The 20,588-nt window shown below is 36.0% G+C and overlaps 1 protein-coding gene across 1 annotated transcript in view; it reads left to right on the top strand.

The window, feature by feature from the left end:
• The window catches only part of Rb1 (RB transcriptional corepressor 1), a 126,382-nt gene that overhangs the window by 42,530 nt on the left and 63,264 nt on the right, over positions 1 to 20,588 (top strand). Inside the window, exons 8-16 of the mRNA XM_041668636.1 lie at positions 3,502 to 3,644; positions 5,813 to 5,890; positions 11,971 to 12,080; positions 13,019 to 13,096; positions 15,876 to 15,963; positions 19,218 to 19,334; positions 20,150 to 20,206; positions 20,290 to 20,321; positions 20,403 to 20,479. Of these exons, the coding sequence (XP_041524570.1) occupies positions 3,502 to 3,644; positions 5,813 to 5,890; positions 11,971 to 12,080; positions 13,019 to 13,096; positions 15,876 to 15,963; positions 19,218 to 19,334; positions 20,150 to 20,206; positions 20,290 to 20,321; positions 20,403 to 20,479 (780 nt within the window). The remainder of the gene's footprint in view (positions 1 to 3,501; positions 3,645 to 5,812; positions 5,891 to 11,970; positions 12,081 to 13,018; positions 13,097 to 15,875; positions 15,964 to 19,217; positions 19,335 to 20,149; positions 20,207 to 20,289; positions 20,322 to 20,402; positions 20,480 to 20,588) is intronic.

Here is a 20,588-nt window from a genome sequence, read left to right as displayed (position 1 = left end):
AAAATAAGGGCTAGAAAGATATCTTAGTGGTTAAGAATGCATATTGCTCTTGCAGAAGACCTGAGTTCAGTTCCCAGGACCATGTTGGGTGGCTCTCAACCTTCTGTAACTTCAGCTACAGGAAGATGCAGTGCCCTCTTCTGGACTTTCTGGGTACTATACTCACTTAAATATACCCCTCACACTACACATACACACGCACGCACGCACGCACGCATACACACATAATTAAAAATATAATTTAAAAATTAAAAAGCAAGTTTTTATAGTAGCAGTGGAGGGCTAATCAACGACATAGAAAAGTGTTATTTGAAATGAGTTTGAGGAGTAGGTAAGGTTGGGGAAATGTTTCTTTTGAAGAAGCAGGGGAGATTTGTAGTAAAGTAGAACAAAAGATGGAGATTTGATCCATAACTTTTGGGAAGGGGGACATTCTATTTTAGCAATTTAAGTTTTTAATTAGTATTGGATATTGTATGCTATATAACTGATTTTTTTATATGAGCAGTAAGTGATACTGTTTCAGTGGGTAATGAGAAGGAAGGGAAATGTATTTAAATAAAAGTAGCTGTTGATAAATAGATAGCATTAAGCAAAATAAGTGTAGATTAAGTGTAGATTAAGTATTTCTTAAACCAGAGATGTTTCTTTTGGTCACCTCAAAAATAGGACTTTGAAATCACCTTTTTTACAGTAGAAAATGTAAGCGTAGCTAAGGACAGGCTAATCCCTAGCTCGTGAAATGATAAAAGTACTAATAGTAGTGATAAAACATAGCAGATCATAATTTCAAGACTAAACTTCATGCTGAAGAGCTGAAATAGTGAAGACTAATTCATCTTTGTGAACAATGACTTCTTGGGGAAATGAAGTCTGGATGAGAGTTTTGACAATGTATTAAACCTATGTTGGTGGAAGAGGCAGAAAACTTAAACTAGCGTAATTACATACAAAACAGGAGAAATTTTAAACTCTACAATAAATAGTAAATATACTTCAAAAGTCCCCATCCTTTAAATGTTTCTTTTGCCTGCCTTTTTCTCCCTTGTTTATATCAATGTTGAAACTTTAAAAGTTGGTATATAGCTGGGTGTGATAAATGCATGGTTTTTTTAATCCCAGCCCTGGAAGACAGAAGTAGGCCAATCTCTGTGAGTTCCAGACAAGCTGGTCTACATAGCTTGTTTCAGGACAGCCAGAGCTACAGGGTGCGATTCTGTCTGCAAAATAAAGTTAAATAAAAAGTTGGTGTACTGTGTTACTTTATTTAGATTGATGTCTTTGTTCTTTAGATAATTGAAATCTGTACTTCATTGTTACAGAGAAACCAGCATGATAAACTGAATTGACCTAGTAGAGTTAATTTTTAATTAGCTTTTGTGATAGGGATTTCAGATACAGTGATGTGGTTTGTCTCCATGTACTATGACCTGGCTTCAGAAGATAATTTATGACATGTCTGTAGCCTCAGATCCCACAGGTTCCCACAGCTTGTGGGTGGTTTCAACCTGGTATCTTTATCTGCAAAAGAGAAAGACTTTTTAAAATAGTACTATTATGACATCTAAAAACTGTTAGTTACTGTTTAATGCCATCAAATACTTTGTAAGTGTTCAGATTTCCAGTTAGTATATATATTCAATAGAAGTTTCTTTTCTGTAGGCTGACTGAATCAGAATGTACATGAAATCTCTACTTTGTGATTGGTTAATAAACTTTTATTTTATTTTTTGATTTTTCGAGACAGGGTTTCTCCGTAGTTTTTGGATCCTGTCCTGGAACTAGCTCTTCTAGACTAGGCTGGCCTCAAACTCACAGAGATCCGCCTACCTCTGCCTCTGCTGGGATTAAAGGCATGCGCCACCACCGCCTGGCTTAAATTTATTTATTTATTTAGAGGCAGGCTCTCATTATGTAGCCCATGCTCTCCTGAAGCTTGCTATGTTGACCGTGCTGGCCTCAAACTCACAGAGATCTTGCCTTTGTGAGGAAAGGCATGCTTCGATCACTATGCCTAGCTTGTTATACTTCTAAAACTTGCTCCTCTAGGTTGTGGATGTAGTTCAGTGGTAGAGCATAGAAGGCCCTGGTTCTAATCTGTAGCACAAAACAGTATTCTGCTTCTTTCTTCTCCCTCTCTCATGCTTTGTTTTTTAATATTTAATATTAATTTAATATTAAAATAAATATTTAATATTTAAATAATTAGAGTACAGGATTTGTACTTATCATGTGTACAACATATGTTTTGCCAACACTTATGCTTATGTACCACTTACGTGCCTGATGCCTGTCGGCCAGAAGAGGGCATCCTATCCCCTGAAACTGAATAGATAGTTGTGAGCCACAATGTGAATACTAGGAATTTAACCTGAGTCCTCTGGAAGAACAGCAGTGTTCTTACCCACTGAGTTATCTCTTTAGCCCCTTACACTACAACCTTAAATACTTTATAATTGCTAATACTTAAAAGGTTTATACTATGTTTATAAATGAAACCCATAAATATTTGCTTATTCATTTAAGGATCTAAAAATAGAGAAAATGTTTATACTTATTTAGCTTTTGTTTGTGGGGTAGTAGGATTCCGTGTGGGGCTGTGTGTGGAAGTTGAAGGAAATTTGCATGAGTCAGTTCTTTCCTTCTCCTGTAGGGGTTCCAGGGATTGAACCAGGTTGTCAGCCTTGGCAGCTAGTGCCTTTGCCCACTGAGTCATCTCATCAGCCCAGGAAATATTTTTGTTCATGTGTTCTGAGTAGAATATACTTATAAGTAATTTATAAATTATTTGTTTATCATACTTTCTCCGGGTTTATGGGATGTAGCATTTTGAGTATAGCATTTGTAGAAAAAGAAAATGTGAGTTGCTAAAACTAATAACAGTAATATATATATATTATATATATAATATATATTATATATATATTAATATATATATTAATAACAGTAATATATATATATATCACAGCAGGCATTCAGAAACAGGCTACGGCTCAGTGATGGAGCATTTGTGTAACATTCACAGAGACCTTGGATTTGATTGCCTGTACAACAAAACAAAGGGGGGAACCAATAGATGTTAATTAATAAGCTAAAATTGTTAATTATGTTGTGAGCCATAATAAGTGGATTAAAATTCTACAAGGATTATTCCTAATGTTGTCTTAGTTATAATTAGAATGTGTCAAATTTTGTTTTACAATTTATTTAATTTTAAGTAATTATTTTGGAGATAGCGTCTCATGTGACCTAGGCTGGCCTTGAACTCACTACTTAGACAAGGATGGTATTGAACTTTGAATCTCCCTTTGCCTCCTAAATGCTGGGATTACAGGTGTGTACCAGCATTCCTGGTATATGTGGTGATAGGAATTGAACCCAGGGTTTCATGCTTTTCTAGGCAAGTACTCTACCAACTCAGCTACATCCCCAGACTAGTTTCATTAACTCTTTTCAATATGGAATGTACAATTGTTCTTACCTAATTTACCATTTTTACAGAAACAGCTGTAATACCCATTAATGGTTCACCTCGAACACCCAGAAGAGGTCAGAACAGGAGTGCCCGGATAGCAAAACAACTAGAAAATGATACAAGAATTATTGAAGTTCTCTGTAAAGAGCATGAATGTAATATAGATGAGGTAATTTCTCCTACACTTTGTTTAAAACAGTTGAGTAGATACATATGTGAAGTCTTCTTGCCAATATATACTTTTTGTTATGAGCATGCTTTTATTTTTAGTTAGGACCATTTCTATTTTTTTTTTATTTATTTTTTTTATTTTTTGAGACAGGGTTTCTCTGTAGTATTTGGTTCCTGTCCTGGAACTAGTTCTTGTAGACCAGGCTGGCCTTGAACTCACAGAGATCTGCCTGCCTCTGCCTCCCGAGTGCTGGGATTAAAGGCGTGTGCCACCACCGCGGGGCGACCATTTCTATTTTATAAGAACAAAATATTTGCAAAAAATTAATTTTCATACTTCCTTACTTAGCTTTTAAAGGTAATGTCTCCCTTCTGGAATTACTGGATATATATCATGAAGACAATAGTTTTCAAATGTGTTTCTCCTTCTAGACCATCGAATTTACTAATATCCCTAGTGTTTAAAACACCTTACCAAGAGACCTCAGAGTTTCACTTCAGTGTGAGTGATCTAACATTCAGTTTCTGTTTAGCCTTTAATGACTGAGCCATCCCTCCAGGCCGTTAGAGAGAACTTCTGCACGCAGAGTAATTACTTTCTTCAAGAGTCTAGGTTTTGGAACCGAAAGGATTCTTACAAATAATGCACCCCACTTCCTTATAGTAATGAGTGATATGTTTCCAGAGACCAGTTACTCATCACTCACTGAGCCTTTGGTAAAGTTTAGGACATCTGGGTCTCTGTTCATTCAACAGATTGTCTCTTTCACAGTTTGGTTATTGAAATTTTGCCTACAATTCATCAGATATGTGAAATATTACATCTTTGAAATTCTGACAACTCGGGGAAACAGTGAGGATAGCTGTTTCCAAGATTGAATTAAAAAAGTATTAGAACTATTACCAAGATATCTAGGCTTTACCACTGCGGCTCTTATTAATGTCATGAATCTGTATGTATTAACTTCATATATAAGCCTAAATGCTTGCTTTTCACATTTCTAGACCACGAGCTCCCCACACAAATATACTGGCAGGGGTAGCTGAAATAGTGCTGTCTCCTTTCTGCGTTTGGTCATAAGGGAGCAAATAGTAGTCAGTGCGCTGTTCTAATTCCCTGGATTTTTATAACATGAGTAGTTACATTTTATTTTGAGGATTAGAATAAATACGTTTTTAATCTTAAGGGATTTGTTCTTAGAATTTAGTGTTTAGTTATGATTCAAGTATAGCTAATAAAAACTTCAGTATTTTAATTGACACATGACTAAAAATAGCATTTATGGCTGTATAACTATAGGTTAATTATACTAATTGATTAACTACTAAATATCCCAGGTAAGTTTGAACTAATTAGAAAATAAATATACTATTTGTTAGAAAAATCACTAAATGTAGACTACATGTTTGGAAAAGAAAGTAAGTAAAAGAAAAGCAATTGGTTAAAAATTCTATATTACATTGCACTTACAGAGCAACCAGTAATCTGTTTTCCAAGTGCCACTTGGAAAATATTGCCTTCAGTGGCTCCTTATGCCACACACCCCATTTCATTAGCAGTTTTCCACTTAAACTCTGTTTTATGGCCAGAAATCTATATTAAAAAGTAAATAATTGAAACAGTTATAAATATGGTTAGTTTGAATGTACTGTAAATGTCAGTGTAGTGGCTTTTCACTTGTATTTTAATAAGTAAAACTTATTAAAATCTGAGGATCAGAAAAGTAAATCAGCCACACTGGCCAGCCTTACAGATCATGCAGCTATACACCTTTAATCCCAGTAGCCACACTAGCTTGCCATAGAAACCAGATGAGAGTGGTGCACACCTTTAATCCCAGCCCTAGAGAGGAATATAAAATGGGAGGAGACAGCACTCAGCTCAGTCTCATTCTGAGATTCCTGGAGGCAGGATTGCCATTTTGGGCTGAGGTCAAGGTAAAAGCCATTGGCTGGCTGCTTTGCTTTTCGGGTCTTCGGGTTGGACCCCAGTTTCTCTTAAGTTTTTATTAATCATGATGAGTTTTTATTAATCATGCTTTATGTCAGTTAACACTATTAGTGTGGATAGTTACTGAGACTGGATTTTATTTTGTTTTAAATTTTAATCTCTTAATATTGTAATCTTAAATGTATATATATATATTTGAATGTTATATTTTTCAGGTGAAAAATGTTTATTTCAAAAATTTTATCCCTTTTATGAATTCACTTGGAATTGTATCATCTAATGGACTTCCAGAGGTAATTTGAAATACAATTCAATTAAAATTAGTATGGTTTGTTTGAGACTTTGGTGAAGGAGGATAATTGCTTAATTGTCAGTTGTTTATTTCCCAAAGTAAATTTAACTGAGTAGAATTGTAAAGTCAACTTTGTTCTATGGTGAAAAAGTTTTTTGCTTGTTGTTTACTTGTTTTGTTTGGTTTTGTTTTTTTGAGGCAGGGTTTCTTTTCTCTGTGTAGTCCTAGATGTCCTGAAATTCACTCTGTAGACCAGCTGGCCTCAAGTTTATGTAATTCACCAGCCTCTGCCTCTGTCCAGATTGCTGGGATTAAAGGTGTGTGCCACTATGACCCAGCAAGGTTTTTTTTAAAAACATAGATTCAAAAGTATAAGTAAACATAATTTATCAAAAGGCATAGAACTAGAAAACTAGGCTACTGGTTCTCTATTTGGATTGTTAACTAGTTCTTAATTTAAGAATTCACTTAGAGCCGGGCGGTGGTGGCACACGGCTTTAATCCCAGCACTCGGGAAGCAGAGGCAGGCGGATCTCTGTGACTTCGAGGCCAGCCTGGTCTAGAAGAGCTAGTTCCAGGACGGGAACCAAAAAAAGCTATGGAGAAACCCTGTCTCGAAAAAAAAAAAAAGAATTCACTTAGTATTTATTTTGTGTTCAGTGTGTCAAGTGTTGTGCTGGATAATGTGGGTCCAGAGATTAACTTTCAGTCACTATCCTAAGGAGCTAGTGGGAGAGGCAAACTAGGAAATAGAACACTGCAGGAGAGCCAGGCACAGTGGCGCATGCCTGCAATCTAGTACCCAGAGCACAGGAGGATCTTGAGTTTAAGTCTGAGGCCAGCCTGTTCTTGTCCTCCCTCCCTCCCTCCCTCCCTCCCTCCCTCCCTCCCTCTCTCTCTCTCTCTCTCTCTCCAATAAAAAACAAAGAGTTGATTCTTTGAAAAGATAAATGAAATTGGAAAACCTTGAGCCAAATGAATCAGAAGAAAGAACCAGTTAATAAAATTAGAGATTGAGAAGGAAACATAATGGCGGACACCAACAAAAATCAGAGGATCATTAGAGCACCTTTGAAAACTATTATTCCAATAAATTGGAAAGTCTAGAAGAACTGGACAAATTTCAAGACATTCATAACTTAGAAAATTAAACCAAGAGCATATAAGCAGATCTACTACAAACAATGATATTGAGATGGCAATAAGTCTCTCCACTGGAAAAGCTCAGGTCCATTGCCAATATCACCAATGCTCCTCACACTGTCCTATGACTCAGGGAGGGAAGGACTGCCACCAAGATACCAAGACAAAACGAGAATCCATAGCTTCTTCAACAAGGGATCCTGGGAAAGCTACATAGAGAAGAATGAAATTAGACTCCTGGTTTTCATCCCATAAAATCAGTTAAACTTTATCAAAGTTTATAATGGATGATTAGAAACTGAAACTTCTACAGAAAAACATAGGTAGAATACTTTAAGGTAGAGTATGATTTTTTTTCAGGAAAAGAGAAAGACTCTGATAGCTCAGGAATTTAATGAGACTAAAATGTTCTGTATAGCAAATGAAACTCTTGAGTTAAGAGACAGCCTATGGAATGAGAGGAAATCTTTGGAAGATATAATATTTTATGTATCTAATATATAGATTACTGGTAGGAATATAATTAGTCTAGTCTTGATGCAGCCATTAAGGAGGTCCTGAAAAAACTAAAAAATACAACTTCTATATGACCTACCTGTATCCCTTCTGGATATATGCCCCAAAGACTCTGTGCCAGCATACTGTAAAGATCCTTGTATATTTATGCTTACTGCTGCTCTATCTACAATAACTGAGTCATAGAATTGGTCTAGATGTCCATCAATAGGTAAATGGTTTTAAACGTTGACTACATGGTAAACCAAGGCAGGTGAGGTTGGTTACTAGTTAGGCTAAGCAAGCAGTTTGAATACACAGTAGGCTAGCATTCTTAATTTGTAAGTGACCTTAAGGTATATTGTTAATCTTGGCTATGAGATCCAACAAAAGTTCCAGTCTCTTAGAATATAAAAGATAGTTTCAGAATATTTCATTACCACACACAAAGACAAAGAAGAACAATACTGTGTGGATGGAAGTTTCTGTACCATCCAGTCCCACAGCCATTCAGTCCCAAAGAAACACACAGAGTAATATAACAATTATAAACTGTTTGGCCTATTAGCTCAGGCGTATTATTAACTAAGTCTTACAACTTGAAATAACCCATAATTCTTGTCTGTATTAGCCATATGGCTTGGTACCTTTTATCAGTAAGGCATTCTTATCTTGCTTCCTCTGCTTCTGGCTGATGACTGACTCTGCCTTTTCTTGTCCCAGAGTTCTCTTGGTTTAGTTGTTCCACCTATACATCCTGCCTGGTTACTGGCCAATCAGCGTTTTTTTATTAAACCAATATGAGTGACAAATCTTTATAGTGTACAAGAGCATTATCCCACAGCATTTCCTCCTTTTTTCCCTCAAAACAAGACCCTGAATCTAATCTTATTTGTTTTGCTTTTTTTCCTGGTTGTTATTCATAACAACTTGTAACCTACACTCTAAACAAAGACAAGTGTCCATAATCCATTTCTCTTTCTTTTCTCTCCCAGGCCTATGAATATTTTTAAACACACTGTAAACTGTTTAGATGTTTTTTTTTTCTTTTTTTACCTCTGAATCTGTCTTTACTGAATACCTTTATCTTTTTCTGACCACATTAGTCTTTAATCTGCTAAGCAACATGACTAGGATTAAAGCCACGGTTTTGGCAGATGGATCTGCCCCATTCCTTGGCCCCACTTCCTGAGAGTCTAGCCTAGACTAGACTAGGTGGAGGTACTGACCTAGCCACATTTTTTTTACCACAACTATGAATAGTTTCTAGATTCATGCCACCACCAAGAAGCAAGCTGCTGGCTGCTCATAAACCCCACTTAAGTATTCGGTGACAGAGCCTCTGAAGAGAGCTGTGAGGGTTTTGCTGCTAATGCTGAGCTTCTCTTATAGGAGCCAGGCCTCTGCTTGTTTCTAGCAAACAGAGCCCACTCAAGACAATGCTGGTACCAAGAAGCTGTGCTTGATTTTGTTCTTTTCTGTCTAGAATACTCTTTTAAAAAGCTTTCTTAGGCTTTATGTGGAAATTCTTGCCTAACATTTGGGTACTATATATGTAGACAGAAGTTTCTGTCCCACCTGGCCCCGCAGCCATTCAGTCCCAAAGAAACAGAAGCTTATAACAACTATAAACTGTTTGGCCTGTTATCTCAAGGTTATTATTAACTATCTCTTAAACTCGAATTAACCCCATAATTCTTGTCTATGTTAACCACGTGGATTGATGAGACCTGGTCTTTTAGTAATCTTATTCCTACTTTAGGCATCAGAAACCATGCTGTTCTGACATCTAACATCTAAATGTTAACATTTAGGATAATCCCCCACTCCTTTATAAAGGGTTAGTTTCAATGAATACCTTAAGAGAAACTTCACATTTTCAGTATTGCACATATAATTGCCAGTCAGATGGTTGCTAGTTTGTGTTTCTCTAAGGTAGGGCAGGAGTGGTCACTAATCTTAGCTATGCATTAATAACCATCCTGCCAAATTTAACTATGTAGGGAAACATACAATTTGCATTTTTTGGTTTCTTCTACCATTCTTTTTATAATTCAGTTTTTAGTTCCCTCAAGGTTAAACACTGACTTTGAAAGTCACAGAAAGGGCTAGGGAGTGTTGCTCAGTGGTAGAGTGCCTGCTTAACCATGTAAAATGTCCTGGGTTCTATCTATAGTACTGGAACAACAAACCAAACTAGGTAGAAAACACTTCAGGAGTGTTTTCTTGATTTAATGGTAGAATGTGTGTGTGCAAGACTCTTGGTTTTAATGTAGTGACATTTCATTTGTATTTTAATAAATAAAGCTTGCTAGAAGATCAGAGAGTTAAAGAGCCACACTGACCAGACTTACAGACAAGGCAGTGGTGACACATACCTTTAATCCCAGGAGACATGCTAGTTTGTCGTAGAAATCAGGTGGTAGTGGTGCATGCCTTTATTTCCAGCACTAGAGAGGAATGGTATACCAGAGGAGACAACTCTCAAACACAGTCTCATTCTGAGGTTTCTGAGGTAGGATCTTCATTTTAGACTGAGGTAGAGGTAAGAGCCAGTGACTGACTATTTTGCTTTTTCTTCAGGTTGAACCTCAATTTTTCTCCCTGGGTTTTTATTAATTGTGCTACATTCTTCCCTAACACCAGAACAAAAAAAAATCATAGCTGACTATTGAACACTAGATTTTAAATCATGGTTATAATAAGAGATTAGAACCAATAAATTGTAGTTTCTAGCATTTGAAAAGGTATGATAGAAAGTAAATTGTAAAACTGTGTTTATTAGGTGTTTTCTGTTGTCATGACAAAACATCATGACCAAGGAAATTTATAAAAGAAATGTTTCATTTGGGGCTCACAGTTGCAGAGGGTTAGAGCCCATGGCCATCTTTGTGGAAAGCATGACACCAGATAGGCAGGTAGGCATGGCACCAGAACAGAAGCTGGAAGCATGTATTTGGATCCAAAAAAAGGAAGCCGAGAGAGCTAGCTGGAAATAGTGTGGCTTTTAAAACCTCAGAGCCCACTCACAGTAACACACTTCACACCTCCTAATCCTTCCCAATAGTTTACCAACAGGAAGGCAAAAATTAAATTATATGATCTTATAGAGGCCACTCTCATTCAAACCATGACATTAGGATACTTAATTGGGCTAATCCTCTTGCCAAAGATACTAAACTAAAAAGAGGCAGAGTGGGGCTGGAGAGATGGCTCAGAGGTTAAGAGCATTACCTGCTCTTCCAAAGGTCCTGAGTTCTATTCCCAGCAACCACATGATGGCTTACAACCATCTGTAATGGGGTCTGGTGCCCTCTTCTGGCCTGCAGGCATGCACACAGACAGAATATTGTATACATAATAAATAAATATTAAAAAAAGAGGCATAGTGAACCAGAGGATTTAAAAAAGATTGTTTAAAATTTATAATTGAGAGTATTTATTATGTTTAGAGAATTGCCTTATCTTATATTGAGAATACAGTAGAAGATAAAAAGTGAAGGATATATGGCATGCTTGAAGAATCAGCAGTTAACTAATTATGAATGAGATTGGGAATTCCAAATTGAAAACCCTGAAATGTGTTACTTTTTTTAAAAGCACTGATATGACCACAAATGAAAAGTTCTACTCAGGACACAAAAGTATTTTAAAAGGTTATATAAAATTACCTTCATGATATGCATATAATATGCCAGTATTAAAAAACCTCTAAAATATCAAATACTTTTGGTTCTAAACATGTTAATTAGGAAATGTTCAACCTGTGATGACTATTAGTGTGGTCAGCACTGTATTGTGGCATTTGATGGTCCTTGTCTAACTACTTTAAATTCTAATAAGTGCAGTATATACATAAAATAGTAAAAATATTGAAGTTGAAGTTTAATGTATAATAATCTTTCTCTCTCTCTTTTTTTTTTTTTTTTTTTGGTTTTTCAAGACAGGGTTTCTCTGTAACTTTGGTTCCCGTTCTGGAACTAGCTCTGTAGACCAGGCTGGCCTCGAACACACAGAGTTCTTCCTGCTTCTCCCTCTTGAGTGCTGGGCTTAATTCGCTACTACCACCCAGCCTTAATGTGTAATATTCTTTTTTTTTTTTGCCTGTGTGCATGGCTGAGGCCACACTTTCCTTGTGCTGTTTTATTTATTTTTTTAATTTATTTATTTATTAAAGATTTCTACCTCCTCCCCACTACCGCCTCCCATTTCCCTCCCCCTCCCCCATCAAGTCCCCCTCCCTCATCAGCTCGAAGAGCAATCAGGGTACCCTGACGTGTGGAAAGTCCAAGGACCACTCACCTTAGACAGGTCTTATTTTGGATGTGAACTCGGTGTTTTAAAATTAAATGTGCATTGTACAAAAGTTCTGTAGTGAAATCTACTTGTGTATCCTAAGAGAGATAACACTAGAAGAATAATTGCCAATTTCTTTCTTTTGAGGTTGAAAGTCTCTCTAAGCGCTACGAAGAGCTTTATCTTAAAAACAAAGATTTAGATGCAAGACTATTTTTGGATCATGATAAAACACTTCAGACTGATCCTATAGACAGGTATTGCAATGATATGTTTTTATATATTAACATGCTTTTTATATGAATTGTATATAGATTAGTAATTACTCAGATGTTATATAGACTTTTACTAACCTAGAGATCTTTTAACAATATTTTATAATAGATTATTCTCAAATGTCTTTATGTAGTGCAATGGCAGTGCTCTAAGCATACAATTTAGTAACTAATAGAGATTTAGTGTGAATTATGTACTATAACAGTTTCCTCTGTTTCTTTCCTTTCCTTTTTGGTTATTTAGGTATTTTTTTAAATGTGTACCAAAAGAAAATGATTTAATTAATTAGTTTACTCAAGTAGTGTCTCTTTCATTCCATCCTTTTTATCAATTGTTGGCCATGTTGATATTAAAAAAAATTTAAGAAGAATATTCTCTTGACTTATTAAGTAAGATTCTTAAGATAGGGAATGGCTGAGAGTATTATTGTTTTGACTGGTCATATGTAAAGTTAATTTGGCTCTTTTTAAAGAATATTTACTGTGCAATGAAAACAATATGATTTAGAAATTAAACATAGTAAAATGCCTTTAGTTTTATCTAACTAGAAATGAAATCTTTGGATAGCATAGTGCACTGAAAATTGTGAGCTGCACTGTTTTAAGATCCCACACAGCTCGGCTGTTAAGACCACCAGCCAGAAAACACCTTCCACTGTCCAGACTGTAATAGTCAATGTTTGGTGTACCACTTTGCTACAAACCTGTGGAAAGAGACCCATACTTAAGAATGATGGTGAAAAAAAAAATATTCAAGCAAGACTTTATTCCGTATCACTTATGTTTTTGAGAACATGTGGATGATGCCCTGAATAGCAGGATTTCTTAATTATTGCTATTTATTACTGATCAATAACTGCTTTTTTGACCCATAACACAAATTGTAAATTTCGGTATGAGTTACTTTACTTATCATTTAGTTTTGAAACAGAGAGGACGCCACGAAAAAACAACCCTGATGAAGAGGCCAACATGGCTACGCCACACACTCCAGTTAGGTATGCGTTTTCCTCATTTCAGCTTTCATTGTAATTGTTTATTAAGTGCTGTATACGTGCTTCAGACTAGTTTGACTTGGTATTTGCACAACAAGTAAATATTTTATGACTTGCTTAGATTACAACTATTACTTGTTTATATTTATATATAAGGAACATAACCCAAAATATATGTTCCTTCTCAGAAAGAAAAAGCATCAGCATTTGATGTTGTGTAACCTAGAGTTATTTTTATGTCCCTTTGTGACTCATATCCCACTCCAGAATCTGTTCCAGGTCTAGCTGTATGCTCCAGAGCATTTCTCGAGTCTGTGTGCTTTCCTCTATTTCTGCCTACTCTCTCTACTTTTGTGCAAGACAGTGTTCTTTCTCTTGAATTTGGGCAGTAACTATCTGATAATACCCTTCATTTCTTACAGTTGTAGCCTTCTCTACCAACAAATTTATTCTCCACAGAGTCCCCAAATAATATTCTATGAATGTAAATCAAATCGTGTGTGGACGGCTGCTTAAAGGCTCTGGTTACTTCTAGTTGCCTTTGGTTTCTGTTGCCTTGCCAACCTCATTTTGTTCTTGGTTACTCTGTATTGGCCACATACTGGTCTTCTTTTAGTTTTTGAACTATTAGTGCTTTTGTACTTGAAATATTTCATACTTGACATTCTCTATTGAAATTCTTTCTATGGACTGCTAACTATTCCTTTATGTTCATAATATAAGTATAAATCCATTTACATATTTATGTGTTTTTTACTAATACCAATAATAGCCTTTAAATTGCTTTCCATATGGTCATGGCTTTTCTGTTCATGATTTCGATAATTAAGACCCAGCATGGTGGTACATTGTAAGTAAGCAGTGATACATTTCAAATGACGATATTTATGTAAACAGACTCATTTCCACACCAGCAGAGCTGATGAAGTAACAGGGATGATATGAAATTGTATTTCAACTGAATTTTACTAAGAGGTAGTAGTATTATAAGAAAAGGCACTGAGATGTGGCACAGCATAATGTGTATGGGAACTATTAGCTGCTCTGTATTGGTTGTAAAATGAGGGAATGGAGCAGCAGGATTAGAAAACAGGTATTAGTATGCCATCCTCAGCATGCTGTACCTGGTGCGTGATGTGGCCTGTGTTTTAAATCAGTGATAAATACAAGTAAGGATAAAAATAGATTTGATTTCTCAGATAAGAAGTTATTTTTTCCTGGTTGTTTTCCTGGGGATCAAATCCAAGGCTTTGTACATGCTAGACAATACTCTATCATTGAGCTACATCAATCTGGCCCAGACTTTATTTTTATAACTTTTCATATCAGTGGTTTATGGGAGAAGACTGAGTACAGAACAGGCTAGGAATAGAGCTGTCGGTATATCTTAGTGCTTACACCAGGGTGCAAATTAGAATAACCTGAGGGACTCTCTTCATTCTACGTGCTCTGCCTTTTATTCTTAGTGAAAATCTCTGGACTGACCTATTGGAGTAGTTCAAAGAGACATTCCAAAAACTGAAGCAAATGAATAATGGTGGTAATGAAGGAACAGTAACAGGTTTGATAAATATGATGGATTCATTTTTAGTTTATCAGTCTTACAGCATTTATGTAGATGTCTGGTAAGCAGCAAGATGTAAAAGCAAGGAGTTATCAGGGCAGGGCGAGTTAAAAACATAAAAGTACACGCATCTGCCCAAAGAACAGGAGGTAAGGATTGACCTGTGAGGAAGCTGTCATGGGAACTGGATAGAAGTTAGGCTACAATGAGCTGGTATGGCTGGGGAGGCTAGAGTATAAAGTCAAGAATCTGAGGGAAGGTACTATGATCAAGAATGAACAAGTGTTTGAGACCATTGCTTCGAAGAAGTCTGCAGTCTTTTGTTTTTAACAGTTAGTCACTTGTGGCATTGTTTATTTATAGTAGCTATAGAAAATACAGTGTGTGAAAGTTGTGAAGTGTCGAGAAGTGTAGTGATACCACTACAGAGAAGCCCAGCCAGGCTTGTGCAAGACTTCCTGCTACTACAAGACTGGAACACTTATCTTTGTTATATATAACACTCAAATGTGTGTGTGCTTGCAAAGCTATAGAATTATGGAGGTCCTGAGAGACTGGGCAAGTTCGGTGCTTTAGCAAAAGTGACTTAAAATTACTCGGGGCTTTATTCTTCTTCCTTGAAGATCTCTTTAAAGGCTCTTTCGATTCTTGATTTGAGTTTCTGAATATCTTGCTGTCTTTATTTGAAAGTGTATAATATTTAAAGACGAGCGTAGTGGTCCTTTCTTCTAATCTCCAAATTTGGAGGGAGACTGAGTCAAGAGGGTTGTTGCAGGTTTGAGGCTAACCTATACTATACAGTGAGGCCCTCCATATCGTATTGACACTTAATTGTCATATGTTCTTGAAAGAATAGCATTTTGATGCCGGTTACCTATTCATATAACATGAAAACTAAGGTATATTTTCTTGAAAATTCATTAGTTAAAAGAATAATTCTCTATCAATAGTATTGATACTTAATTTTATTAGTAAGTTTATCAGTTCTGTAATTATTGATAATACTTTTATGAAAGTTAAGTAAAAGTAAATTATTTTAAGCTGCAACATGGTAAGTGGTTTTTATTTTATTTAAATAAGGTCTTATTTTAGGGAACTTCAAGATAAGTTGAATACACAGTGTGTTAAAAGATGTGCTTAAGTGATAGTTGTATTTCATTTTTTCTTCAAAATTTTTCCTTTGTTGCTTAATGCTTCTTCTTGTGCTTTATTCTTTAGGACTGTTATGAATACTATCCAACAATTAATGGTGATTTTAAATTCTGCAAGTGATCAGCCATCAGAAAATCTGATTTCCTACTTCAATGTAAGTGTTTTGTACAATCACTTTTTTGGATATCTTGAAAGAAATTTGAAATTAGAAGCTAAAGTACTAAGTATATTTTAAAACATGTCTTCCATCTATGTACTTATTTAGTATTTTATCTGTTGCTTTTTGAACCTCCTAGATTTGGTGATTATTTTATTTAAATATTGCTAGTTTTAGTTTTTCTTATGTTTACTATTTTCCTTACAACTTAGACATTCACCTCTGGGACATTTTCTTTTTTCAGTCTTTCTCTCTCTCTCCCTTTCTCTCTTTTTCTTTTTTTCTCTCTCTCTGACTACTGCTCAGTATGATGCTTTTATTTTTATATTAATTTTAAGGTTATCATACAAACAATGGGTTCCATTATTCATACATAAGCCCCACTCTACATTGTAATTTATCTACCTTCTCGAGTCCCCTTGCTACCCCTTCCCCTTAGTCTCCCCACACTTCTGCTTTCACATTGCGTATTTTCCATTGTCTCTCCACCTGTTTCCCCTTCTCTGAAGGTTTCTTCCTTTTCCATCATGGTCTCCTTTCTCCTTTCATGCCACCCTCCCTCCAGTTTCAATCTAGATTCTACTTATGAGTGAGCAAAGTACACTAATAGGTCTCCTGAGGCTAGCTTGGTTTGCTTGATATAATGATCTCCAGTTGCATCCATTTCCTGACAAATACAATTTCTTTTTTAGAGGTAAATGAAATTCCATTGTGTCTGTGATAGACATCCGTGTTGGGTTCATTTCCTAGCACTTGCAAATAGTGCAGCAGTGAACATGGAGCAAGTGTTTCCTCAGGCTGTGTACCCAAGAGTAGGATAGCTGGCTCTTAGGATAATTCTAGTTTCAGTGTTTCTGACAAGAAGCTTGACATGGAGGGTCTCACATCGTTTTTAGGTTGTCTGGTTTTTGTTTTGTCTTTTTCAGAAACTTCCGTCCTGACTTCTCTAGTAGCCATATCAGTTTACATTGCCACCAGGACCCTCACCAGCATTTGCTGTTTCCTTTTGATAACCATTCTGTCTAAAATGAGATGGAATCTCAAAGCAGTCTTAATTTGCATTTCTTATTTTGCTAAGGATCTTGGATACTTTCTATAATATTTATTGCATATTTGTATTTCTTTTGAGAACCATCTGTTCACTCTATTAGCCAAATGATTATTAGATTATTTAGTTTGGGGTGCTTGCTTTTATGATTCTTTGTGTATTGTAGCTATTAATTGCATGTTCCTAATTTGGTTGGCAAACATTTTTCTCATTCTACAGGCTTTCATTACTCTGCTAATTGTTTCCTTTCCTGGGTAGTGCTTATTTATTCATGTAACCCCAACTGTCAATTCTTGGGATTATTTTCATGTTATTAGAATAACCTTTTCTTAAATAACAAGTTGACATGTTGGAACAGCTTTTTCTTAGGTCCTCAGAAATTGCAGACTGCCAAGTATATTCACAGCCATAATGGAAGGTCAGTTGGACTTTTGTCTGCTTGTCTTCCTATGGTTTATTCTAGTGTTGAGTCTGCATTGGATAAGTATTCCATGCCTGCTTCTCCTGTCTTCACTTGAGAGCTTCCCTTTGTGCATACCAGAGGCTTATGATCACATTTAGTTTTGCAGTGTGTCACCCTCCCCAGACTCATTTTTCAGATGCTCCGGGATGGCTAAATCATTGTGAGTATAGGGATAACTGCATGCAGCAGAATTGAGATCTGTAGAGAACAGGTGGAGAACCTGTCTTTGTACTTTGAAAACCTCCCAAGTGTTAATCAGCCAATAGCAATTAGACGGTTATCGTTTCAGACTTCTCATATTATAACGAGCGAATGGCAAATCGATGGCTCCATGGTTAATTCACCCACTGACCTTAGGCCCAGGACTTTCTAACTCTCGGGCCATTCTCAGCCCATGAGGTCTGTTTCCAGCTACTGAGGGCTAAATGTTTTAACTCATGCACTTTACTGTATGAGTTGAGCCTTCTGCCATTTGCCGTTTGACTTGTCAAGTTCTGGACCCCTTTTCCCCAAAGTTATCTCTTGGGATTGTCTTCCCCCGGGTTTTGGCAGGTTAAAAAGTCAGGTTCCCTGACTCATGGTTGTTTCCTACTTTCAGACACAAGGAGTTCAGTTTTAGATATCATGTTCCATCTCACCATGGTCATTGTTTTTGGAGTCCTACTGAATAACAAAATAGGTTTCCTCTCCAGTTCCCATATGTCAGCTACGAGAGTCCCTGTTTGGTCAAAACCCTCACCTAGGTTTGAGGCTGTGGGCTTGTTCTCAGAGGACTCCATTCTCTTTTAATTTTTGGATGAGGCTTTGCTTCCCCTTCCTCTCCCAGTCAGGGAGCCAAAAGTAGGAGCTGCTTTTGACATGGCTTTCTTCTTTCTGGGTGTCTATCACTACTTTTGTGATTTCTGAAGCTTTTCTCTTTATCTCTTTGGAGTAGAGGATTGGTTTTCTTATTCATATTCTTGCACTGTCTTACACAGGACAGTTTCCAGTCCACCCTTTTATCTAGGAGTCTTTTTTTTCTTTAGATATATTCTCAAGCAATTTCTTCTTTTAAAATTATTTCTTTTAATTTTGAGATTCCGATAAAAGTAAGTTATTTCCTCTTCCCTTTTCTCCCTCCAAACCTTCCCACAGCAATTTCTTTCAACAAGTAAGAAAATTAGTTAGTTTGGGGTTACTCATATGTGGTTTGAGGTGTGTGTGATTTGTGTGTATTTGTGTATGTATATGAAATAGATAGATATTATAGATGGAAAGACTGACAAATCTTTTGTTTATAGCTTTTATTTGTTTAAAACAGCTGTTCTCAACCTTTAGATCACAACCCCTTTGGGGGTTATAAATCAGATGTTCTGCATGTCAAATATTTGCATTATAATTCATAACAGTAGCAGAATTATGGTTATGAAGTAGCAATGCAATAATTTTATGGTTGGGGGTCACCACAACATGAGGAACTGTATTAAAGGGTCACAGTATTAGGAAGGCTGAGAACTACTGGTTTAAAACTTTATAGAACAGTGTACCTTTCATTACATTGAAAAATTTTGGTTTGAACATACAATGGATTTCTATGTTGGCTGGTTATATTCTATATTGTCAATTATTTTGTTTTAGTGAAAGTGTTTACTTGCTTCTGCAAACAAACAACAGATCAAAGTCATTTACTGTGAAAGAGAAAAATGTCAACTCTGGTCAAATAATATCCTCAGCATTTATTTCTGTTTATATTTCTTCAAGAATTGCACAGTGAATCCAAAGGAAAATATCCTGAAAAGAGTAAAGGATGTTGGACACATATTTAAAGAGAAGTTTGCTAATGCCGTGGGGCAGGGGTGTGCGGACATTGGAGTACAGGTAACCTGAGTGTACATCTGCTAGTGCCACAGTGTAGAAATCATGTGTTTATTCAGCCTGTGCTGTGGGCTGTGGAGTATTTGTGGAGAGTATAAGAGAATGGCAGGTGGCATATGGCCCAGTTGCTGTGCTTGCTGTTACTGATGGGAAACTGTAGGTGAAATCCCTCTTCAGCCCAGTATACAAAACAAAAACGAATATGCTAATTATAGCAATTTAAAAATTAAGAGAAAAATCTATGATTCCATGAGTGGGATTACATTATACTACCACTTGTCAGTGTTAATATTGAGCAATCCTATTTAAGAAATAAACTAATATAAGGTAAGACTATATGGATTGAGTTACAGCCTGGGTTGTACATTACTCTGCAATTTATGAGTTGTGTAGTCTTGAACATGTTGTTTAAATTCTCTGATGCTGCTTCTGGATCTGAATCGCTTATGTGCCATTAGGGTAATATGTAAAAATAAGTCTAATACTGTAAGTACTGTACATATTTGTAACTGGAGGTTCTCTCCCACTGCTTAAAATAGTATTGGCATAGTTCTCTGTAGAGCAAGTGACACTGGCTGAAACGGTGCAGAGGAACACCATTAGTTACTACACATACTAGCCTGGTTCATTTTTCAGGATCGCTAACCACTGGTTTATATTAAGCCTTAGACTTTGAACAAATCTAGCTTTTATGATCTCTTGCTAACCATGTTCCTAGAAGGGGCAGAGTGTCTTTCAAGAAAAGACTTTAAGAAAAGTTAGTTACGTTTTTGATTTTCTAAAACAATGAATTTTATTATTTTCTCTTTTGTTTGTAGCGATATAAACTTGGGGTCCGATTGTATTACCGTGTGATGGAATCCATGCTTAAATCAGTAAGTTAAAGAGAATAAATTAGAAAAAAAATTAATGCTGTCATAAAGTTTTAAATAACTTTCTAAAAAATTATCTGTTTCAGGAAGAAAAACGTTTATCCATTCAGAATTTTAGGTAAATATTTTCTAGTTTTAATAAAACAATTTCTCTATATAAAAGCCATATTTATAATTATTTATTCTTTTCCCTCTTTAGCAAACTCCTAAATGACAACATCTTTCATACGTCTTTATTGGCCTGTGCTCTTGAAGTTGTAATGGCTACATATAGCAGTAAGTTAAGTTTTAATAAATATGCACTATAACATAATTTAAAGTAAACAAACTCTTAAGTTATGGTGTGGGTTCTTTGTTGTTACTGTTTTTGTGTATATCTGTGTGG

Source organism: Microtus oregoni, unplaced genomic scaffold (assembly GCF_018167655.1).
Source record: "Microtus oregoni isolate MIOR12 unplaced genomic scaffold, Mior012 000001F_ref0000356, whole genome shotgun sequence".
NCBI lineage: Eukaryota > Metazoa > Chordata > Mammalia > Rodentia > Cricetidae > Microtus > Microtus oregoni.
The sequence above is the reverse complement of the archived record's forward strand: the minus strand, read 5'-3'. Positions and strand labels throughout refer to the sequence as shown.